At 38.1% G+C, this 26,213-nt stretch overlaps 1 protein-coding gene across 3 annotated transcripts in view; it reads left to right on the top strand.

Moving 5' to 3' along the window:
- Positions 1-26,213, top strand: part of LOC150086692 (ATP-dependent chromatin remodeler CHD5-like) — a 683,856-nt gene that overhangs the window by 404,192 nt on the left and 253,451 nt on the right. For all 3 annotated transcript variants that reach the window (XM_090372691.1, XM_090372693.1, XM_090372692.1), the window contains 2 exons: positions 2,929-3,046; positions 12,153-12,208. In XM_090372691.1, coding sequence (XP_090228817.1) covers positions 2,929-3,046; positions 12,153-12,208 — 174 coding nt within the window. The remainder of the gene's footprint in view (positions 1-2,928; positions 3,047-12,152; positions 12,209-26,213) is intronic.

Here is a 26,213-nt window from a genome sequence, read left to right as displayed (position 1 = left end):
TATTTGATATTTAATTTACAACCTATAAATGGTATTTTGCATTTGTTTTCTTATTAACCGGTCATTCGTTTGTCCAGCTTGGGGTCCAGTTCCATAGGGGCCAGTTAATCGGGAGTCAACTGTATATACAGATTGTTTTGAAACTCTACAGTGGCATGTTGCCATCTATTTTATATTTATGGTATTTGTGGTAAAATTGGTGTGGGAAGTACAACCATTCAATAAGATTTGAGATGATGTGTGCTTAAACACAAGACGAAATTGAAGTTTTCTGGAATTCGGATATTGTTATTGTTATTATTTGGTTTTTAGGAGCATTAGCAACTAAGGCCATATTTCTCTGAGGATATGCGGTGGTCATTCCCTGACCTTTCTGCATCCTCCGTATTTGGTGGTCATGGGCTCGAACCTGGAATTTGGACCGAGAATTTGATGAAACATAATCAAATAACACATAAATAAATGTAGGGATATTACATCAGAAAAAAGTAACAATGAATTTTTATTTTTTTTTCAAATTTTTTTTTTTTTTTTTGTTTTCTGTTTTAAATCAAAATTTGATTTTAATTTTTGCAGCGATCTTGCTCTACTTTTCAACTATAAAATCAAAATAAGAAAAAATTAAGCTAATCATTAATTAATGATTAATGGTATGTTTTCAGAGAAATATTCACTGAAATTTTTTCTCCCTTTTTACAACTCTACTTTCTCATGGAATCTCAGGAGCTTATTCCAAAACACTTGCATACCCTTCAAAACCATTTCTACCATTTTCCTGCTATAATCTCTGCTTATTGAAATTTTGGTGTCATATTATATGTTGGAGGTTCCAAATTATCAGCTGCTTTTATTTACATGTGTGAGTGTAGCGAACATGTGGAGAAAGTCACTTATAACAGTGTATTGTGCCCACTGTGAAGTTCAGAGGAGGCAGGGTCTGCATCTATAGATTCAGATTTTGACCACTGGTTGTGCTGAAAACCATGAATGTCAAGTTGTGTACTGGACAATTTTGTAGTGCTTCCACTCTAGCAGTTATGTAGAAATGGACTGTCTATATTCCAGCTTGATAAATCTTCATCCTATATAAGCAGTGTGTAACCTAGTTTGATGAAAACAAAGTCCAGCAAGTCATTTGGACTTGTTGGACAAGAATCAGAACATCCTTGCATAGTTATACTAAAGTGAGATGCTCATACAGTATCATAAGGAAAATTAATCACCAAAAATAAGAGGAATGAAATGAGCCACAGCTGAAGGATTGAAAATCTTCCTTATTATCAGAAATTGGTTTTAGAAATTTCATTGTGATATAATTTTTGATTTCGTTAGGTGGAGGTTCAATGTTTTGATTGCTTGAATCTTTCACATCAAATAAATTGTCTTCCTTTCACCTTTTTCTTTCTGTTGAACATTTTAATTCCGGTCTTTCATTGTTGTATAGCAATAAATTATTTATAAAAACTGGAACTGTACCTGACTTGCAAACCCCAAAATTAACTCAGAGGCAACCTGCATTGCAGGTAACTCACAGGTGCACAACCCAATGCAGAACTCTACTGTAGGTAACTAGGTAATATTCATATTTTAGAAAAGAACACAGACTGCATAGGTTATCATGTGTGACCTGATTACAGAATTAATGAATTACATAGAAGGTATAATGGGGGAAGTTTGCCTCACTTTTTGGAATCTGCTTTGCTCCCTTCTTTGAAGCTTAGAGAAATCCGAGGGAATGCCTACTCATAGAAGGAAGATAAGTAACTACAATCTTAAATGTGAAGACAAAGCTTAGGGTGCAAAGATCTTTGTACCATAAGCTTTGTTCTATTGAATATGCTCTACCTATGTGGAAATCTCGCATGCTGGAAGTTTTGCATTGTGCAGAGATATAGGTATATGTACTTGTTAATAGCAGTATTATCATGATAGTCTGAACTGCTTTTGTGGCACTCATACTTTTGTCCAACTTGTTAAACTTTAACGATTTGTGATGCAGACTTTAGATTCCTTTTGATCACCTTTCCACAAGTTTCCTATCCTTTTTTGTCACAATATATAGCTAGTCCAGTGAGAATTGTGTACTTTTTGTAACTTTCCATCTTACCATAACATTAAGTGGTGGTTTTGGGAATAAATAACATTATGGAAGCCTGTCTACTAACAGATATACTCACCAGTTAACATCCAGGATCTTTCGTTTTGTTATTCTTCCATTTAACTGTTATGGCATATGTCCTTTTACACCTTAACAACATTTTGTGCCAGCTTAAGACATTACATTTTAATAAAAATTTGCATAGGTGGTGATGCACCCTTTTGGCCATATAGTATACATGATCTGAAAAAAATTGGCTGAAAGTAATGAAGTTCTTATTCCAAAAACCAGAACTGATGATAAAACCAAAGTCCTGTCATAATTCTGTCAAAGTCCTGTCATAATCCATTAGGAATGTTATTTCTATATAGAGTGATTATGGAAACAGTGGGTGGTCTGAATGGTTTTTAGAATCCTGAAAAGAAGAATGTTTGCAAATTTTCCCTTCTAAATGTGTGATTCTTTATTATAGATATATTTATTTACTTTAAATAATACTTTCACAGTAAATAATTTTATAAAAATTATTTCTAGCTCCTTTTTGTATTCATTAATTCCTTTCCCTTGCCCTGCATCCTTTTGATACGCTTCACATATCCTGAAAGGATTCCCACATGCAATAGTTCAACTAACCAGTCACATCCATATTTCTTAATTTCAGTTTGATATTTAATGCTTTAAATTGATTGAAGGTTTAGTGAGTAGAAATTCCATTCGCATTTTTAAAATTATATTTCTTTCTTATACTGCTATCCCAGAATTGTTGGCAATGTTTTTATTCATAAATTTTCTATTACATGCTTTAACTGTTTTCATTTTTATGTATTCAGTGACCTTCAAGGATTTTTAAATGAATTTGCTGACCTTACGAAAGAGGAACAAGTTAAAAAGTTACATGACCTTTTGGGACCCCATTTGCTTCGAAGATTAAAGGCAGATGTCTTAAAGGTAAATTTCTTGAATTTTATTTGTGAACTAGTGTAAGTGTATTTAGGGTCAAGTGGCACCAGGGGTTTCCCCCATATCTGTGTAGTTTACGTTGTGGTGTGTTACAGTATGCTTTAAATGCCAGAGATTTAAAAGTGTGTAGGTCTTGGATCATTTAGTGTCGTGTACCATTGTTTTTCTGGTCGTTTAGCCGCTGGACCCCAGTTGGGGGCTCAACGTTGCCCCACTTACACTCCGTGGAGGAACCCAGTAGCTTATATATACTCTGGCAGGTCTTGTCACCTAATTTCCTGAGTTTTCGGAGGCCAGGGCCTTTAAAAAAAAAAAAAAACCACCTCGGTAAGGTGGTTTTTTTTTTTTTTTTTTTAGAAATGGAATTAGAAAAGCCAAATGAGGTTTATGCAGTTTAATTTGGACGAAATTAAGTTTTTTCAGTTTGTGTGGGGTATACGCTGGCGTATTAGGCAGAGTTGGGGGGAGGAACTGAAGACTGGGGATAATAGAAAAGGCAACCCCAGGATGTTCAGTGAGGCAGGCCCGTGCCCCACCAGGAGAAGGATATGGGTTGGCGGGGAAGGGGAGGAGACAGGACTGCTCTCCCTATATTTTTTATTTTTTGGTGGAGATGAATCGGATGTGGGGTGAATGATAAGTTTCTGTCTATAATTACTCCCAGGTATTTCAGCTCCTTGGATAGTTTTATGTTTTTGGATTTTAATTAGGGGAGGTCTGGTGACTTGCAGTGCTCTCTTCAGTAAAATCGAGTTGGTCTTGTCTGGCGAAATCTGCAGGTGGTGCTGTTCAGCCCAAAGTTGGTGAGTCATAAGGGCTTCGTTTGCTGCATCTTCTAGTTGTCTATGGGAGTTGGCCTCCAGGGTTAAAATCAGATCATCAGCATACACCTGGGTGGAGATGTCTTGTAGATTGGTGTTCGGGAATTTGTTTAAAACAATGTTCCAAAAAAGGGGTCCCAGGACAGAGCCCTGGGGACACCCTCTGTGCACCAGTCTGGTCACTTGGCAGTATGGTGTTTTGACTGTTATTTTCCTTTGAGAAAAATAATCCTTAATGCAGCAAAATAGGTTATATGGTAATTTGGCTTCCCTGAGTCTGCCGAGGACACTTGGCCACCAAAGTGAGTTAAACGCCCCGGAAAGTCAACGGAAATGACCAGGAAGTATTTCCTGTCTGTGTTCCTTGCAGCAATGATGATAGCTTCCAGGGCATCCACAGCTGACCAGCCTTTCTTGAATTTGAACTCTTTTGGTGACTGTAGGTTCATGTTGGAGTAGTGTTGACTGATTCTGAGGTGGAGAAAATGCTCGAACAGTTTGCTGAGCACGGATGGCAAGGCTATAGGCCAGTAGGAGTTTGGTTGTTCCTGAGGCTTGCTTGGGTTTTTTAGTATTAGTCAGATGCTAGCTGTCTTCCAAGAGGATGGAAAGCAACCTGTTTTTAGGCAGTGGTTGAAGAAATTTAAGATTATGGCTTGGGTAGGGTATATTCCATGACTTTTTTTTTACTACCTCTGGTTCTAGCATGTCAATTCCAGATCTCCTATTCTTGTTTTGTTGGATGCTAGGCAGAGTTCTTCCAGTGTGAAAGGCAGATTATTTTTTGCATGTGCTACTTTTCATTTTCATAGCACAGGTTGATCTGCTTCAGGGTGGCTGGGGAAGCTGGTGCCTTAAATGTGGTATTTAAGATATTATTGATGCTACTATGCCATGTTGTGGTCATGGAACCGTTCGGCGCTATTGTGGAGGAGATAACCTCTCCTCTGGGGAGTTTGTTTGTGGTCACCCTATAAACCACGCGCCATGGATCTTCATCACCGGTAGCAGAAACCGGGTCCTCCCAGGACTTCTGCTTCCTACACCTAATTAGCGTGGTATAGCAGTTTCTTGCCTGCCTATGTGTCTGTCTGAATGCTTCAATCTCTGGCTCCGGCCAGGATCTATGACTCCATTGGATGTCTTGCCTTCTGTGTTGTACTTCTCTTCTTAGTGCTTGGAGTTCAGGGCACCACCATGGGAGTACGCCCAGTTTGGGATTTTTCTTTTTGATTGCCATATTACAGGCAGCAGTGATGAGGTTGGTGATGGCATGTTGGTGCTTGTCTGGGTCCACGTTTTCTAGGTCCTGTTGTTGGGGCTGCGGTGCCACTTCGCTGAGGATTTTCCTGAAAAGTTCCCAATCAGCCCTAGCAATAGCATATCTATGCGAGATTAATCTCTGTATGGGTATGTGCGTGAGAGAGCACCTCATCTCAAATGTGATCACCCTGTGGTCGGATGTTATATACTCCTCCCTGACCACCCAGTTCAGGAGGTAGCCTGCAAGCGAGGTTCTGGCCAGCGTGACATCAATGGTAGCCTCCCACAGTGTGCTAGAGAAGGTAGGGAGATTATTCGGTTGATCTTACCCTTATACAAGCACTCCCCATCTTACGTAATACTCGACATATGGAAAATCGGCTTGATGTAAGTTTTTGCCGGCCAGTGCAAACTTAAAAAATCGTGGAAAGATATTTTGCATCCCATAGAAATAAATGGAGGTATCACGAAAATATCGTAATGTGCACACATTGCTTTTTTTGGTAATTCGTTCCAAGACCTTGACCTTGGAAGTTGAAACTTTCATTATATAACTAGGCTGTTTATCTTTCTAAAATGTAATTTTTATAATGGAAATTGCACTACCCTTTCATCGTCACCATATGTTCCGTTATAAGAATCAATTTTGAATGCCTTTGTGATATTTTTCTAAAACACATTTCTGGAGATCACTACCATAAAATAATAAAAACAACTTACACTTTCCAGTTTATTGGGCTTTTCTTTTAGCCCAATAATAGAAATGGGTAGTAAACTCGATCTTATTGCATTTGCGATAATACCGATAACTGGAATTCTGTGGGTTTTTACTGAAGTATTCAATCATATAAAAAACATAAATAATTTTCGAAATCTTCTCTTCATTCCTATTTACATGTTCGTCGAACTTTTTTTTGCTTCATTCAAATTCAGCGCGCATAGTTGAAAATGCTGCATAAGCATTTAGGGTAATTCCGACTTACATAGAGTCCGCGGAACGCAACCCTTATGTAAGTCGGGGAATGGCTCTATTGAGAATCGGTAATTCGTATAAATTAAATCTACAGTTAACAATCTTCACAGTTAAGGCCATTTTTTATATTATTTTTCACAAGCTAATTTATAACCCCAAATGTTTTAGGTGAATTGCATTAGCTATTAATTTGTTTTGCTTCCTAGATACTAATCAGTTTTTCAACATTTGTTTGTTAGTTTTTAAATCATGTAAAACAGTATAGTGTTTTTGTGTATAGATATAACCAAAAAGTAAAAGGACTTCCTCAACCTTTCTTTTGCTTTTTGCCTAGTAAATACATTGGTCTTACTACTCACAGAAGAATAAACTTTGAGTTTCCACAAGTTGTCTTGGTATTTTACTACTTTTAAGCAAGGGAATCCTTCAAAGAGAAATCTGTCATTAATTTAAAAGCTGAGACATATTATGACAGCCTGCTTATCCCATCAGCATTTGTGATAAGGATTGTTCTTCTAATTGCAAGAGATCATTTAGACCCCATGTGCATACAGTTTAAAAATCAGCAAAAAAAAAATTACAAATTGTTCACTTTTTTGATGCTATCTTTATTTTCAATCTTTTCTGAACAAAACTATGAAAATTCCATTTTCATAGTTTTGGAATTAATTAATTTTTGGAATTAAAGTTCCTTTAGACCTGCCAGTGAGAAAAATGCAAATTTAAAAACTAATTGAATGCTATTCTGTCAGTAACATGAGTACCTGCTACATGAACCACACGAAGTGTGTGAGCATTACCATTTGGAGGAAAGTTCATATTCAGCTAACATCATTAGTTGGTCCCACTGTATGGAATTTAAATACTGTCTCAGACCATCGTAGTCGTCTTTATGAAAGCAAAAACCCTTCCCTTTACCCCTAATGGTAGTTACCTCTTTGAGTAAATCCCACTTCAGCACACTGTGATCACTGCCACCTAGTGGTTCTTTATATGCAGATTCTTAATGCATGAAGAATCACTACTGATAATCAGATCAAGAGTATTGCTCCCTCTAGTTGCCTCCCGAACATGCTGATGTAGAAAACAATCATCCAATACTCAACCATCCTTTTATCCATTGTAGCAACTTACTCTTAATACCATTCTGCTGCAATTTGTACAATAGTCATCCATGCACAACCATGTCAAAAGCTTTCCTGAAATCCAAATATATGATATCAAAATTATTTTTTGCATCCAGTTCATTTGTAACCACATCATAATATCCTATCAGATTTGTCAGACAAGGCTTTCCCTTAACAAACCCATGCTGTGTCCGAATTATTGCTGCAGTCTTGTCTAGATGATCCTGCAATGCATCTTTAACCAGTGACTCCATTATTTTACCCGGAACAGAAGTTAAACTAACTGGTCTGTAATTACTCATGTCACCCTTCGATCCCCCCTTTGTGAATTGTGGATACATTTGTACATCTCCAGTCCATGGGGACCTCCCCTGAGTCCAAGGATGCTCCCATAATTATGGCTAAGGGTTTGCTTAGTTGCTTTGCCGCCTCCTTTAATATAACTGGATAGATCCCATCCACCCCAGGTGCCTTTCTTATGTTTAACTTCAACAATTTCTCCTCCACTTTGCTCTCAGTTATTACAAAATCATTAAGCACCCTGCTACAATTTGATAACCTTCTGCCATTTTCAAACCTTAATAACTCCTCATGTGTGAATGTAGATGCAAAATACTCATTCAGTTTGTTTGCTATCGAGCAGGATCATCAACAGTCGAACCACCGATGTCAAGTGGACCAATCAGATTCATCCCCTTCCTTTTAGAGTTTATATAAGTAAAGAACTCTTTGCTGTTTTTCTTAGCATCTTTTACCAGAGATTTCTTGTAATCTGCCTTCGTCTGCCTAACCTCCTTTGTGACCTGATTACAGACTAGCTTGTATCTGCCGTAGGCTTCTGAGTCGCTTGATAATTTATATGCATCCTATGCATTTTTCTTCTCTGTCACGAGTCTCATTAGTTCATTTGATAACCATTTAGGCCTAAACCTTGAACAATATTTCTTAATAGGTATGAAACTTTTAGTAGTATCCACGATCAATTCCTTGAATGCTTCCCACTTAGAATTTACTGTTGGCAACATTGTCAGTTCATCCCACTGTACAGAATTTAAAAACTGTCTGAGACCGCTGTACTCACCTTACGGAAGCAAAAACCGTTTCCTTTACCCCTGATGGTAATTATATCTTTAAGTAAATCCCACATCAGTACACTGCGATCACTGCCAACTAGTGGTTCCTTTATCTGCTAATTCTTAATACACGAATGATCACTACTGATAACCAGATCAAGAGTATTACCCTCTCTGGTTGCCTCTCGAACATGCTGCTGCAGAAAACAATTATCCAATAAATTCAAAAGTCTTACTAGTGTGTGAGTGGCCAACTCACAAGTTCCAGTCAATATCTGGGAAGTTAAAATCCCTCATTATAAGACATTCTGATTTACTAGCCCACTCTGTTTCTCTGTACAATTGTTCATTGCACTCATTTGAGTCATTAGGCCTATAACACACTCCTACTGTTATTTTTGCTTTCGCAGTGCTTATGTCACACCAAACTGACTCAACAGTGCACTGTTCATCTTTTCAACTGGATGCACTTCTTTTGATTTTATGTTTTTCTTAATTAGCAGCATGACACCTCCCTTCCTATCCTTTCTGTACACATTGTACTCCCCAAATTCCAGTTTTGCATTCCTTATATCTGTGTGACACTACGTCTCTGCTGTCCCAACAGTATCCGCCTTTGATGTCTTGACCAACACTTCAAATTCATCAAATTTATTTACTATACTTCTAGCATTGGTATACATACAAGTATGCATGTACCTATCCTTATTAGTTACCCTAACACATCCCATATAGGCGCCTCCGTAGCCGGGTGGGCAGGAGCAGCAGTGCATAGCACACGCTTCTTGATTAGACTGGGGTTCAAGCCCGTGACCACCAAATATAGAAGATGCGGAAAGGTCCCCTGAAACCCCCAGCACCCCTCACTCCAGGCCGCTGCTTATTCTAATAAAAGTAGTGTAAGAATCACCTTCACCTCTGCCTGTGGCCACTGTTAACCTTTTAGTCTGTGAATCCCCCCCAAACTAGCAGTTTTCCGACCCATCTAACACTACCTCGATAGCATCAGCAAATATTCTTGCACCCTTTCTATTTAAGTGTATCCCATCCCTGTAGAAGCAGTCTCTCCTGTTAACAAGCACAGACCACGCTGAAAAAAATTCTACCCCTTGAGCCTTGCACATTCCCTCCAGGGTCGAATTGATTGACAAGGCTCTCATCATATATTCCCTCCTATCGTGTCTGGACAGAATTGCAGACACTTTCAAATTTAACCCTGACTCACGACATTTTTGCAACATTGACCTGTACTTGTTAAGTAAATCTGCAGATCTCCTACTCTTAATATTATTAGTGCCAACGTGTACAACAGTATCACCTTTTGTGCCCTTAAAAGATGATATATGCTTTACAACGTCATCAACTTTTGCCCCTGGCAGACATATCCTGGTCCTGTTCCCTCTATCCTTTTTTACACAATATATTCCCCATCTCCCTGACAAAAGAATCAACCACAATAACTAGTTCCTTTGGGACCAGCGCATTCTGCCTTGGAGATTGCTTCTTTGTTGCCTGATGCCCAGGAGTGAGCTCTGGCATTGAGTTGGGCAGCTGAGAGCTTGACGGGCCCCTCATATTAATTTCTTCGAGGGCATCTACCTTACACCTCAAGCTCTCGTAGATGCCCAGAAAATCATGTTTAACTAACCTGGTTAGTTATTTGACAGAGTCACTCATGAGCTGGAGGTAGAAATAATTTCGACATTGTTTACTTAGATTTCAGCAAAGCTTTTGCCTAGTTTCACATGAAAGGTTACTGTATAAGCTGGAATATGTTGTAATGACAGGGAAAATCCTTAGTTGGATTACAGGATGGCTGCAAGGAAGGAGGCAAAGGGATGTGATTAATGGTTATTCTTCACATTGAGCTGACATAAGTGGTGGGTTCTCAAGGGTCGGTACTGGGATCACTCTTATTTTTCTGTTTCTTAAATGACATTAATGAAAGAAGAGAGAGAGCACAATGGCATCTTATGAGCATATTATGAGGGAGTGGTTTAGAATGGATTGCAAGAAGTTGTCTTGTAGCCAGCAAGTTGCTAATTAGTTGCCTGCATGGATGGCTGAGGCTGACAGCTTAGGAAAATTTAAAGCTCTGCTGGATATTTAACCCCTTGCCTACATGAGGAGGAAGTTATATAGGTGGTTTATTATTATTATTTATTTATTTATTTTATTTTATTTTTATTTATATTTTTGGTTGGTGCAGCAAAAGCTCAGGGCTTCCTTGCAATGTATGACTAATACTAATGTTAATATTAATACTTTCTACATTGATCACTATTGATAAAAAAATGTGATTTCCCAATGCAGGTGCTGTACATCTTTCTTTAAGTCACCACTTGTATGCACTCAATATGAGAGAGAATAATAGTGAATGTGGGTGAGAGGAAAAATACTTTTGCAATGGAGTGTATATATAAAAAAAAAAATAATAATAATTAAATGAATAACTACTGAAGTATGTGAAATATTTCTCAACTTCTTTCACATAATAACAAAGATTGTGAAGTTAAATTTTGTTTTTGCTGCCATGATTGCTCGAGCAAAACCAAAACAAAACTTTAATTATGGATTGTTGGAACAATTATTCCTCTCTTTTAGTACTGCTACTTACTTGGTGAACTTTAGAATTAGCAGTAGCAGTGGAAAATGATGCAAGAAAACAAGCTTATACAGCATCAGCCAAAAAAAAAAAAAAAAAAACATTACACCTCCCATTTCACTTGTTCATTTCCTCCAGTAGTTTGTGTAGTTCTTTAATTTATTTAAGCTATCAACTTTGTAACGTAACACAGGCTGTACTTGCACATTACAAGCACATAAGCTGGTCATAGGGTGCTTGCATGAATCTGTGTGCATTCGTTCGAATGAAACAGTATTATAACCTGTAGTACTTAGTACTGTGCATGGGTTGAAGGTTGAAAAGATGGAAAAAAAAAAAAAAAAAAAATACTTGTTGACATTAGTCTTAATTTTCTGTAGATTGTAATATTTAGGAAATACACGTGAAGAGAAGTTATTATATTTAATTACAGTCATGAAATTTTACCTTTATTGTGTGGAATTAAATTATTTTTGGTTGTATAAATCAAGTTGGTATTTATGGAAGAGATTTTAACTGTGGCAGCTGCTTCAGGAGCCTTCTTCTTATTTTCAATAATGCAGTGAAACCTCTACAGTAAACAGACACCACTGGATCAAAAGAAGGTGTCGACTATAAAGGCGTCCACTTTGCAGAGTTCAGGGTCGTCAGTTTCAATAATTCGGAATAATGAAATTCGTTGTAACTGGTTGTTTAATCAGTTTTTTTTATTGAATTTCATTGTACATATTTGTGTTTCAGTTAATTAATTTTTAGTAAATAATGCATAATTAACTTTTAAAAAATAATAAGTTTTAGCAAACACAAATAAATTTTAGTAAAAATGAATATAAATTGCTTTGTTTACAGCATTTTGTTTTTCAGTTTTAACTTTCATTATGGATTATTCGATCACTTATTAGTTTAGTCCACATTCATAATTTTTTATGAAATCTTTTAATGCAATTGGATACAACACTTTCACCCCTTTATTGGGCAAAACATTTCTTTCTAGTCAAAGATGGTTTTCCCATAGCTTAGTGTATTTGTTGGCCACTCATCTGAGGTGGTCCTTATCTGCAAAGAAAAGAACTTACTGAAACATTTGAAAATTGAATAGTTATTATTTCACTGTTGCAGTTAAGCTCTTAAATATTTCCTAATTCTAGTCTATTTCAAAAAATAAATTTAATATATCAGTGTCTTATGTCACATGTTTAATTACCCTCTCACTCTGAATTATTTCATTTCAGAATATTCCAGCCAAAAGCGAGTTTATTGTACGAGTAGATCTAACACCGATGCAGAAGTGAGTGAAGAATCTTCTACAAGTTTTGTTTTATATATATATATATATTTTAAATGTAACCCTTTAAAAGTAATTTTAAAAAGTTGCATTGGATGAAAAAGGTATTCAGTTGATGAAAGATTAATAAGTCAGATATGGCAGCTGCACCTAAAAGCACAAAGCAGCATTAAAGGATGTTGTTGTTATTTGGTTTTTAGGAGCATTAGCAACTAAGGCCATATTGCTCCAGGGATATGTGGTGGTCATTCCCTGACCTAGTAAAGGATACAAGAGTATATATAAGTTTGTATTAATATATTGAATAAGTATGTATAAATGGATGTGAAAGTTACACAAAGTGCCAGTAACTAGAAGGGTGAGAATAGTAGAAAAGGAAATGTAGTAGATATGTGAAAGAATGTTAATATCCTAAAAGGTGGGTGAACTGTAAAGTAAATTTAGTACAGTAAAATACCAATAAAACAAAAATAAAATTAAATTAAAAATAAAAGTGGTACAGCTGTCATCAGATAACACAGTTCCTGATACATGGTCAGGTGTAGTCCCCTGATGAAATACCTGATCATGTATCAATATTTGCTTCAGCTGACATCAGATTCTGCACATTTGCCTTACCTATATTCGACCTGTATCTAAACATGTTCCCCCCCTTATTTGATGACAGCTGTACCACTTTTTATTTTTAATTTAATTTTATTTTTATTTTTGTTTTATTGTTATTTTACTTTACGGTTCATCCACCTTCTATTGGCTTCGTAATTCAACCCATAATTTTCTTAATGCTTCATAACTTTTAGGATATTAACATTCTTTCACCTTTCATATACAGTAGAGTCCCAATTATCCAAGACCCGATTTTCCTAGATTCCATGTTATCCTAGTTCTTACCTCAATTTTTACAGAGTTATTTGTGTTTGATGAGAACATACTGTGCTGTGCTGATTCATGGAATTTCAATGACTCATATCTCTCCGCATCCTTCCACCCACTCGCCACGAGACTTCAACAGTTTTATCTGTCTTGTTCAGGTGACTTTGCTTTTGACTAAAAAAAAAAAAAATTAAATTTTCTGTTTATACTCTGGCACGACAACCAGGTCAATAGAGTTTACAGTAAATCGTCAATACAAATATTTATCATATTTAGTACTCATGGGCTTGAACCCCAGCCCGCTCAAGGAACGCGTGCTATGCACTCTCGCTCCTGAGCACTCGGCTATGTCAGGTCCACCACTAGTTTATCGATTCCGCATGGCTTCTTTATTTTTATTTTGTGTACAATGAGTGTAAAATGGAAATGTGTCGTGATTTCATTAGAGACTAAGTTTCATGCCATCAAATGAGTAGACAAGGGTGAAACAATTAAAAAGCTGGCTAGAGAGCTAGGTGAAGTGACTGTAGGAGATTGGGTGAGAAATTGACAGAACATTGAAAAACGGTGTTCACAAAGATCATCTGAGAAAAGTGATGAGCACATGAGAAGAAAAACAATGGAAAAGGGAGAGTTTGAACAAACATCTGATGCATTTTTTTTGTGGTTAGCAAAAATGAGACAGAAAGGAAGCCCGATTTCTGGACCGATTCTACAAGCAAAGGCTCTGCAATTTCAGAAAAATTTTCGCGATGGTGATGAAGAATTTATGGCTAGTGTGGGATGGTTAGATAGATTAAAAAGAGGTATGGAGTAAGACAGTTGAACATTGCTGGGGAAAAACTATCTGCTTGTCAGGAAGAAGTGCAGTCTTTTACCAAAAAGTTGGCAGAAGTCATAGAGGAGGAAGGTTTAAGTTTGGATCAAGTTTACAGCTGTGACAAAACAGGTTTAAATTATTGAATGCTTCCAACCGAAATGCTTGCGTCACAAGAAGAAAAAGCAGCTCCCGGGTATAAAAGTAGTAAGGAGAGACTGACAGTGTTGGCATGTTCAAATGCTTTAGGAAGTCACAGGCATAAGTTGCTACTTATTGGAAAGGCTAAGAAACCAAGAGCCTTCAAACATGTACATGTGGAAAGCCTTTCTTGTCAGTATGCTAATGAATCAAATGCGTCGATGAATTCATGTTTGTTGAAAAAATGGTTCCATGAAGACTTCATTCCTGCAACAAAGAAATTTTTGGCAGAAAAGAAACTCCCAGAGAAAGCACTGTTGCTTCTGAACAATGCATCCAGATGAAACTGAACCATATCATCCAGATGAAACTGAACTAGTCTCTGGTGACATTAAAACTCTTTTTTTTGCCTCCTAATATAATGTCTCTAATCCAGCCACTACATCAAAGTGTCTTGGAGACTTTAAAACAGAACTACAGACAACGACTTTTAAAACAACTCCTGGAAGATCTCGAAAATGGTGGAACTGTTGCTGAAAGTCTTAAAAACATAAACGTGAAAGATGTAATTTACTGGCTGATGGAATCATGGGAAGATGTAAAAACATCAACTCTCGTGAAGTCCTGGAAGAAAATTCTCAGTGAAACCGAGGAAGAGGATGACGAAAGATAATCTTCCGCTTATAGAGCTAGTAAAAAATCTTCCAAATTCAGAACCTATTACGGCAGAAGACATACAAGATTGGATGAATGAGGATGAGCAATAGGAGATGACCGATAACATGATTATAAATTTAGTGAGTGAGGGAAAACAAGAGAGTGAAGATGATGTGTGTCCAGGAGAAAGCTCAAAATTTTCGCATATGGAAGGCCTAAATGCGATCGAGACCGCACTGTGATACATTGAACAGTAGAATGTGAGTACGCCCGCCGATCTACTGTTGTTGAGATGCCTGAGAAACATTGCAGCAAACAAGCGAGGAACTTCTTTAAAACAGAAGACTTTAAAAGACTTTTTCTAAAGCCTGATACTGTATTCACGATGCTGCATGTACACTACTATACTATGTAAGTAAATAAACACAGGCTAAGGTAAAGAACGCCCACATAAGAAGCATGGAAAATTTCGGCAAAGTCTAGCTGTGAAAGTACGGTATACTTTGCCGTACCGCACTTGTAGTGTTGCTTGCTCGGTAAACAGTGGATGTTATCGGTCTGTAGTAGAAGTCAAGAACAATATATGGATTGACAGGTAGGCACGACAAACTATGTACTGATTGGTGCATGAACAGAGGCGCCTCCGTAGCCAGGTGGGAAGGAGCAGCAGTGTGTAACACACGCTTCTTGATTAGACCGGGGTTTGAGCCCATCACCACCAAATACAGAGGATGCGGAAAGGTCAGGGAATGACCACCGCATATTCCCGGAGCAATATGGCCTTAGTTGCTAATGCTTCTAAAAACCAAATAACAATAACAACACGAACAGAACAGATGATAACATCGGTTTAGTCATTGGTTGGCATTATGACATGTATTAATGAATAAAGAACGGTGCATAATTAGTTTTGGAATGAACAGCATATAGATAATATTAGCGATGAATCTTTTAAAGTTGGAAGAAATTTGTGAGAAACAATGAAATGTTGCTTCAACTTCCTTGAATTATTGATGATATCTAAATTAATAAGACTGAAACTGTACTGTTTTAAGTGCAATAATTATTTTAAACTAATTGAATCACGAATGGAGTCAAGTGGAAAGTTTTGACATTGTAAAATATGTTCTGTGTGTGCAAGTGTCTTTAAAAATAAAAAAAAAATTACAAGATAAAAATACAGTAATAATAAACAAATTATCCTCTAGTCCACCCATGATTCTAAAAATAAAAGGTCAGGTTACCCCCTCCACTTCTGGAGGGGTTCAAGTTGTCATGGGATTCAATTTCTACTCCTGACCGATAACACCCGCCGTCTGTTTACCAAGCGAGCAACAATACAAATGCCGTCATGGCAAACTAGTTCCACCAGTAAACCACTCCGAAATTTGCCGTACTTGTCATGTGGGTTTTCTTTACCTTCACAATAAACACAATTACAGTATGTAATTTCATACATGCATATACATGTATTCTTTTTCTTACAGTACATATGTATGTACATATACTTCCTTAATGGCAGGAATGGGGGAGATCGTACATTGGAGGGGAACATTGTTGCAAGGTCAGTATACGAAAATTTTCTGTGTTAACCGAGTTTGATCATATCCGAGCTGTTCTTGGTCCACATTAACTGGGATAATCAAGACTCTGCTGTATCTACTACACTTCCTTTTCTACTAACCTCATCCTTCTAGTTACTGACACTTTGTGTAACTTTCACATCCATTTATGCATACTTTATTCAATATATGGCGAAGGTAAAGAAAGCCTGCATGAGAAGCATGCAAAAATTCAATGAAATTTACAGGTAAAAGTACTTTGCTGTAACGGCATTTGTATTGTTGCTCATTGGGTAAACAGACGATGGGTGTTATCGGTCAGGAGTAGAAATTGAATCCCATGGGAGATTGAAACCCTCCCGAAGTGGAGGGGGAAACCTGACCTTTTTTCTTTAGAATCACTGGTGGACTAGTGGATAAATTGTTTATTAAGAAAAAAAAAAAAGGCAAAGGAAGCCCACACAAGAAGCACGGCAATTTTCGAAAAAGTTTACCGGTGAAACTATGTTACGACGCCAGAACTTCCAATATAACTTTGTTCGTGATTCAGTTAGTTAATTCAATTAGTGATTCTAAAGAAAAAAGGTCAGGTTACCCCCCCCCCCCCCCTCCATTTCAAGCGGGTTTCAAGCTCCTGTGGAATTCAACTCCTACTCTAGACCGATAACTATCTGTCAAGAGTAGAAATTGAATCCTGTGGGAGACTGAAACCCTCCCGAAGTGGAGGGGACAACCTGACCTTTTTTCTTTAGAATCACGGGGGAACTAGTGGATAAATTGTTTATTAAGGGGGAAAAAAAAAAAAAAAAAGCAAAAGAAACCCACACAAGAAGCACAGCAATTTTCGAAAACGTTTACTGGTGAAACTATGCTACAAACATTTTTTACGATGCCAGAACTTCCAATATGACTTTGTTCGTGATTCAATTAGTGATTCTAAAGAAAAAAAGGTCAGGTTACCCCCCTTCCACTTCAGACGGGTTTCAAGGTCCCGTAGAATTCAATTTCTACTCCTGACCGATAACACCCACCGTTTGTTTACCGAGCAAGCAACAATACAAATGCCGTTACGGCAAAGTACTTTTGCTGGTAAATTTCATTGAACTTTTGCGTTCTTCTTGTGCAGGCTTTCTTTATCTTAGCCCAATATATTAATGCAAACTTATATGTACACACACACGCACACAGGAATACCTTGCATAGCGCCGTTAATTCGTGCCAAAAAAAAATACCGTGCTGATTGAGGTATTATTAGTATGTATTTTAATGTAATGCATTCCGACAATTTGATTATATCGGTCGAGTTGCAAAAATATAAGGTGTTTGTTTACTATAAATTGATGCACACAAAGTTCTTACAAAAAAAGAAACTAAAATGATAAAAATAAAAATACTAGCAAAGTACAGTACAAATGATTTTTATTGCAGTATGTAGATACCAAAAAGAATATAAGTGAAGTATGTACTTTTTTTTTATTTTGAAAAATAACTGATCAGCTTAGTTTGCACAGTTTTTTCTTCTTTTTATCTGCATACATCTCTTTTTAACATTGAATGTCACTTTTTAACGCCTTCCTTACTTTCATACTTCGTTCGATGTTTGGATCTAGAAGAACACTCAGCGCCATTATATTTCTTCTTTGCACTCATATTTGCGTATCAAGGTGTAATGTTTTTAAAAAGTTTGTTTGTTTGTTTTTTTTAGGAGCATTAGCAACTAAGGCCATATTGCTCTGAGATATGCGGTGGTCATTCCCTGACCTTTCCGCATCCTCCGTATTTGGTGGTGACAGGCTCGAACCCCGGTCTAATCAAGGAGCGCGTGCTATGCACTGCTACTCCTTCCCATCTGGCTATGGAGGCACATTTTTAAAAAGTAATCTTTAATAAAAATACACAGCGAAAAATATTTGTACAGCTTACGCACAATCAACGACCTCACCGCTCGGAATCTAGAACGTTTACTAATGTATGAATGCTAGCACAGTCCGTATATAATGGGATTTTCGACAACAGTCAGAATGGCCTTGAATCCATAACGCATTGGCCTACGTGCTGGCATAATATATACATATCAAATGTATTGGTGTGTAACGCAGTTAATTTTTTTTTTTTTTTTCAATTTGTAAACCACGCTATAGCAAAACCCCGCTGTTCGAAACTGCACTATGCGAGGTATTCTTGTATATATAATGTAAATTAAATTAAATTTAAAGAAAAATTAAGAAAAACAAATAAAGAAAGAATGCTTGGCATACATATGAGGCAGCGTTAGCACATTTAAATTATGTTATGTTCCTGGCAACGTTTTGTTGCCAGGAACATAACATAATTTGTTGCCAGGAACATAACATAAGTTACATTAAATTAGAGTAAAACAGTAAGAAGGAAAGGTGATGTAAAAAGTGAATACTAGTAAAAACCAATTAGAAAAAACAGAAATGTTTGGATAAAAAAATTTTTAGAGAAAAAGACAAAAACATGGAAAGAATATAACAATTTATGAGTCTTCTGCCAGTTTCATCAACATAGCAGCCAGTGCAGTTATTGCAGGCAATGCGGCACACCAAGCACACCATAGAAGGGGAGAAATTGGTGTCTAAATCCTCAAAATGAGGGACCGCAATCTTCTGCAGGGAAGCTGTAAGCACTTTATCCCGTGAGCCTGTAAGATGATTTCAACTAGAAAGTTGTTGCGACAGGTTCAGATAGTAGGGGAAAAGTGGTCGAGGTAGGGGTCATTGCTATGTGTGGCCCTAGGGTTGGCACCACGGTCATGGGCTTGTAGATCACACTTGTTTAAGGGTAGCCGCATGTTACCAGGTCTGCTTTTACCTTAATGATCTCAGTGTGCCTCTCGTCCACAGAACTGCCAGGTGGGAAAGAGCAGCAGTGCATAGCACACGCTTCTTGATTAGACCGGGGTTCGAGCCCGTCACCACCAAATACGGAGGATGCGGAAAGGTCAGGAATGACCACCGCATATTCACGGAGCAATAGGGCCTTAGTTGCTAATGCTCCTAAAAAAAAAAACCAAACAACATCCACAGAACTGGAGTAGGTCCAGGCATGGGTTAGGGCTCATGTGGTGCCAAGAAGTTGGCTGCGTGCAATGTGCTGGCTGATAGTTGGTGAATTGGCCAGTACACGTCGGCTTGCGATAGACTGACGTCTATAAATGTGTGCCCTCCCGCTGAACAAGGGAGTCCAAGAAAGGAAGGGCATTGCCCGACTCCAGTTCAATGGTGAATTGAAGGAAGAGTGACAGAGAGTTGAGGTGACACAAAAGTCGGTCTCCTGACTCGCAGGGAATGATACAAACATGTCCATGTAACGACACCAAGACTATAGGATCCGGCAGGTCCGTAAATGCGTGACTCTCCAATTCCTCCATTGCGATGTTTGCTGTGACTGAGCTAACAAGTGAACTCATAGCTGTACCATGAATTTGCTAGTAAAGGGATTCGCCGTACATGACCGCACCACCAGTCAGGCACATTCTGAGGGTGGTGCAAATGTTGTTGGCAATTATATAATTTCTGCTGCTCAGGGTTTGGTCATTGTCTTGGAGTTATTTGGGACATGTGATGGCCAGTTGGACCTGGACTGAAGTCAACAGAGACACTACGTCGAACGAGCCCTTAACCTGATCATCTGAGATATTAGTATTAGCAATGGCCACGTGGTGCAAGGAAACCTATGGCTTATGCTGCACCAACTAAAAAAAATAATAATAAAATAACATAAAAAATAAAATAACAAAAATAAATAAAATAATAAGAATAAAAATAATAAGAGAAAAGGAAATATACAAACTATGCGTTTCCATAGGTAATTATCCAGCTGACCCCTTGACGTGGGCACCTGTATGTGGTGAGGGAACCTCCCGATGATGCTGCTAGTCTTCCAGATTAGCATCAGTGGGATCCGATTCCCATACCTTGATTCCAGGGTTACTCCATGCTGAAGAAATGCTGCAAATTAGGTGACAATATCTATGTGTCTGCAATTCTGCCCAAGCATGATAGGAGGGATTATATGCTGCAAGCCTTGTGGGTAAACCCAAGACTTTAAGGACTCTGCAAGGCTTTTGGGGGGAAATTACTGTCTGTTTTTTTTTTTTTTTTTTTTATGTAAACCCCAAACACGAGAGGTATTAGAACCTATAGTACTTAGTACCATGCTTCGGTTGGAGGTTCAGAAGCCAAAAGAAGATATTTGTTGATATTGGACTTAAACTTCTGTAGACTGCAATTTTTAGGAAATATGTATGAAGGAAGGTTGTTCCAGAAAATGGCAGTTGAATCAATAAACGAGGAAGATGAAAAGTTGATTCTGTGAGTTTGAAGTTGGACAGTAAATGGATGTTGGCTGCATGTGTTCGGACTGTTTTGAAAGAGAGAGCAGGAATTATAGAAGCCAATTCAGAAGAACAGTGCCCATGGAAATATCTGTAGAAGAGGCATGCAGCAGAAACAGTATGTCTATGAGACAGGGAGACAGTGAGTGGAGAGACTCTGTTAGAGATGAATCATTAATTAACCTAACTGCCCTCTTCTGAATGGAATCAAGAAGCCTGAGAGAGGTTTTGGGGGTACCACCCCAGATGTGAGAACAATATTCAATGGTAGGACAGATTTATGATTTATACAGAGTGAGCAGCTGTTTTGAAGAAAAGTAACACCGAGAGTGAAAGAGAAAACCAAGTTTTTTAGATGCAGAGAAAGCAATATTTGTAATGTGCTTGTGCCAAGAGAGATTAGAAGTCAAGGTAATCCCCAAAAGAGATATATCAACTTACCTAGAAATCAGAGTGTCACCAAAGATAAGCATAGGAGCAGAAGAATCCTTTTTGCGAGATATAAGACAAGACTGAGTTTTAGAAGGATTGAAATCAACTAAGTTGTCTTTGCCCCACTGGAGAATTACCTGGAGATCGGATTTAAGGAATGAGTAGCGGATATTCGAGAAGTTGAAGCTGATTGAACAGGGCAAGGTTTCTCAAAATGGAAAGTGGAATTCAAAGTGCTATTATCGGCAAAACTATGGATAGGATTTCCAGTCAATGGAAGAAGGTCATTAATATACAAGAGGAAAAGAGTGGGGGAAAGAACTGAACCTTGGGGGACACCACCATTAGTAGAGAAGTTAGAAGACAGAGAGCCATCTACCATCACCCGCAGTGAGCGATCAGAGAGAAAACTGGATAACCAATTACAAAAAACAGTTGACAAACCGTAAGATGGAAGCTTGTTTAGAAGACCTTTATGCCAAACATGATCGAAAGCCTTTGAGATGTCAAGAGCAACTACTTGTGTTTCAACGAACTTTTCCATTGAATTAATCCATAAATGGGTAACATAAGCCAGAATAACACGAGTGGATCGACATTGATGGAATCCATACTGCCGATCGTTAATGAGACGGAAGGTTTCTATGTAGTTTAAGAGTTGGTGGTTAATTGATTTCTCCATTACTTTAGAAAGCGTAGAAATAATTGCGATGGGACGATAATTGGATGGGAGGGATTTGTCACCCTTTTTAGGAACTGGCTGGATATATGAGCAAATTTCCAAGCAGAAGGAAAAACACCTTTGGAATAAGAGAGTGAAAAAAGCGGCAAAGGATAGGAGCAAGTTCAGGAGCACAGGTTTTGAGAACAAGTGGAGAAATACCATAGGGACCTTTAGCTTTCTTAGCATCAAGATTCGTCAAAATCCTTCTGACATCCTTTTGATAGAAGACCACAGGAGGAATTGAATGGAGAGTGTTGGGAATAGAGGGAGGTGTTTTACCAAGATCATTAATACATGAGTTGGAAAAAAAATGAGATATTAGCAGGTCAGTTTTATCCTTGCCTTAAGTGACAACAGAACCATCTGGTCTGGATAGAGGGAGCAGAGATTGGCAAAAGTTGTGGCCAATAGCTTTGGCAAGAGACCAGAATGTTCAGCTACCATTAGGGCAAGAAGCAAGTTTTCTACTCTTAGCCTGTTCAAACTGAAGTTTGGACTGATTAATAAATGCTTTACAATTGTTGCGAGCTTTGGTGTAGGCAGAAAATGAAACTGAAGAATTAGAAACAAGCCAATTACGATATGCAACGTTCATCTCTTGAACAGCCTTAGCACATTTATTGGAAAACCAAGGTTTAGATAAAGGACGATATTTTAAAGTGGAGTGTGGCATAAAGAATTCCATTCCTGTAAGAATAAGTTCACTGACACGATCTAAACAAACATTGACATCAGAAGTTTTGAAACAGTAATCCGACCAGGGAAAAGAAGAAAAGAAATCTTGGAGGTCATCCCATTTTGCATTCTTGTAATGCCAAACAGCACGAGATTGGAAATTGCCATGAGATTAAACCCGTCACCACCAAATACGGAGGATGCGGAAAGGTCAGGGAATGACCACTGCATATCCCGGAGCAATATAGCCTTAGTTGCTAATGCTCCTAAAAACCAAATAACAAACAAACATGAGATTAAAGGCTCCATTGGAGAAAAGACAATCACCAAGTTGTGATCTGAAGTGCCTAAAGGACCTCTCACTTTGACTGTGTACTCAGAAGGGTTGTTTGTGAGAAAAAGATCAAGCAGGTTTGCTGCATGGTTAGGATTGTCTGGTATTCTTGTAGGTAACAGAACAATCTGTGGAAGGTCATTAATAATTGCAAAAACCTCAGAATCTTGACCAGCTGGGTCGGTTTGACTAGAAAACGGAAGCCAGCTGGAGTTGTGAACATTAAAATCGCCAAGGAAAATTACTTCACTGTTAAGGAAAGTTGGACTGGACAAAGTCAAATTGCAAAGAGAGGAAGTCAAAAAGCTCCAAATGATTAGTGGAATTGGAAGAACGGTAGAGACAACAGATGAATTTGACAGAATGAGGTAGAGAGATTTTAAGCCAGGGAAAATAAAAGAGAGGAGATTCCAAATTGCCAAGCCTCTGACAGGGAATATCAGAATGGACATATGCACAAGTACCACCTTTGAGGCAAAAGGAATCATACAGCGAATAATTTGGGCATCTGAGATGAGCAGTAGTTGAATCAACCGATAACTGAGATTCTGACAGGAAAAAGTTCATGGGGTTTGGCAGACTGCAAGTGGAAATGGACATCATTGAGATTAGAATTGAGACCACATATATTTGTGAAATGAATTAGGAAGTGTTTGGAAGTTTTAGATCTTTTCGCAAGTAAGCTTGCTCTTTTTGTTTGACAATTCATGGTGTATTCAATAGTCAGAAAAAGTGGGTGGGACATGCTGTATGAAGTAATGAAATTTTTGGATATGGTGTACACATGGTAAGAATATACCCAGATCCTTGACATAACGTAGCCTCGACAATTCCTCCTCCCTTGCATACACACTACTTGGACTCCTTCCACTCACTATCTGGCAGAGTTGAGGTAGCAAGATTATACTGTAGCTGATCCGGAAGCCTCCTAGAGAGTTACCAATAGGTTCGGTCCAGTGTACTAACTAGCGGCTGGCCTGCAAACGCCATTTTAGAGCTGTACCCTCGAAATGTAAGGAATATTGGATCTCGCCACGATGTTCATCATAACCTCAAAAGTCATCAATCACACTGCATGATGGAAGAGATGGGGAAAGGTTGACTGGAACTTAGCTCTAGAAACTAAACATGGGTTCCACCACTTCAAGCCTTTATGTGGTTCACACCTGGGTGGTCACCCACCATGTACTTGTGCATGGAGGTTATATCCCGGATTACTAGTAGTTCCACCATTGTGAAGGTGCAAGCAGAGGATTTGGCTGTCACGTACCGTCCGGACTTCACAAAAATTGGGTCCACTTGACTTGAGTGTCACCCAAATATCAGTTCCATCAGCATTTTAGACTCTCTTTTATCAAGTACCGCTTGTCTGGCATATCTGAGAGAATGTCTTTGACAACCTCAAGGACCTTGGCCTGCATTTGTAGGTAGAAGGAATCTGTTTTGTAGATACAGGATATATTTAACAAAGGTGGTGCAAGAGTTTTTGCCAGTATTATTGAGGATACCTTAAAGGTTCAGGGGCACTGCTAGTTTGGGGTGGGGAAGGGTAATATATAGATATGTTTATCTGATAATATTGGTCAAAGTAACGCTTGCACATACCTGAAAAGTTCTTCTTGTTTGTTACCGCAACAGAACATATTAGCAAGATAATCTTAGGGCAGAAACATTTTAAATGAGCTGGTAGCTAATGCCAGGGAATTGAGCATAAATAATTTGAAGGGTTGTGTCAGGCTAGTTAACTATACAAGAACACTAAGTCTTAATTGTTTATACAGTAATGTCAGAAGTATCGTCAATAAAATGAGTGAATTTGAACTGCTGTTTAGGAGTAGTAATGCTGACATAATAGGGCTCACGGAAATGTGGTGCCACCCGGAGATAGGGGATGATGAGTTTCAGTATGGTATGTATAATGTATTTAGGAAGGATAGGGAAGATAGAAGTGGTGGTGTGGTCATGCTTCTTATCAAAAGCAGCCTGAGCATGACAAAAGCTTTTCCGAATTCAGACGTTTCGCATGCTAGTATAGAATCTGTATGGTATGAGATAGTTGGAAGCAAAGGTATAATGAGAGCGGGAGTAAGCTACAGGCCAGATGATTGTGAAAATTCTGATGAGAGCCTCTACATACAAATGGAATGGGCAAGTAAGCATCAGTATCTTATTATGGGTGATTTTAATTTGCCTCTAATTGATTGGGGCAAATGGGAAGGAAACTCGACATTGGGGACAAAATTTTTAAATCAACTAGATGATTGTTATTTGTATCAACATGTTAGGGAAAAGAATATTCTAGACCTCATCATCACCCATGAACCAGATGACATAATAGGGCTGACAGTACAGGTGGACTATGATGAGAGAAGAGAGACTATGAAGATTATGCCTTTAACTACTGCTACAGCAGCTAAAGGCAAGGATGGGTTATAATTTCAGAAAAGGAAATTACGATGCCATAAGATGCTGCATGGCCTCTATTAACTGGGTAGATATCTCACAGAGAGCGAATACATTTCAATTATGGTATACCTTTAAAACATTAATCACGGAAGCTTTGAATGCTTATATACCATTAAAAAATGCTCCACGAGGAAGATTCCAAGTTGGATGAATAAGGAAGACGGCATGGAAAAGTTATAGAGCAATAAAGAGTGCTGAAGCCTATAACAGCTACAAATTGATCTGTAATAGTGTCACAGAAAGGGTTAGGCTGCCAAAGGCAGATTATGAGAAATCACTTTTTAGTGAGGATATGGAATTCTTCACATATATAAATGCAAAGAAGACAAATACAAACCAGATCAGATATGTAATGGACATGGGATAGTATTGGATATCCCAGCTGAAATTGCAGATGAACTCAACAATTACTTTGCATTGATATTTTCAGTAGAAAAACCCTTTGTGTCAATAAGAAATTATGGGAGTGAAATTGAAAAAAAAACGTAATTAATGATTTTGAAAAATTTCATGTTTATTTAATGAAAAAGCTTTCAAGGCTACAGACCAGTAAGGCTCCTGCGGTTAATGGCATATACCCTATAATCTTAAGGGAGGCAGAAAGTGAGTGCATTGAACCATCAAGGCTAATTATGAGAGCATCACTGGATTCTGAAGCAATTCCATTGGATTGGAAAAGTGCCAATGTATCTCCAGTACATAAGGGCGATTCTAAGAGTGAAGTGGGAAATTACTGGCCGGTCAGGCTAACTTCGGTAGTAGGGAAAATCATGGAGACAGTGATCAAGGGTGGAATTCGGGATCATTTAGATAGAAATGGAATTCTGAAGGATACACAGCATGATTTTGTAAAGGGAAAATCATGTTTAACAAATCTGGTTAGCCATTTTGACAGGTCATGTGTGAACTGGATTTAGGGAATAATTTCGACATTGTTTATTTGGATTTCAGCAAAGCATTTGACTCA

Source organism: Mastigoproctus giganteus, chromosome 4 (assembly GCF_048544385.1).
Source record: "Mastigoproctus giganteus isolate SK-2022 chromosome 4, ASM4854438v1, whole genome shotgun sequence".
Taxonomy (NCBI): domain Eukaryota; kingdom Metazoa; phylum Arthropoda; class Arachnida; order Uropygi; family Thelyphonidae; genus Mastigoproctus; species Mastigoproctus giganteus.
The sequence above is the reverse complement of the archived record's forward strand: the minus strand, read 5'-3'. Positions and strand labels throughout refer to the sequence as shown.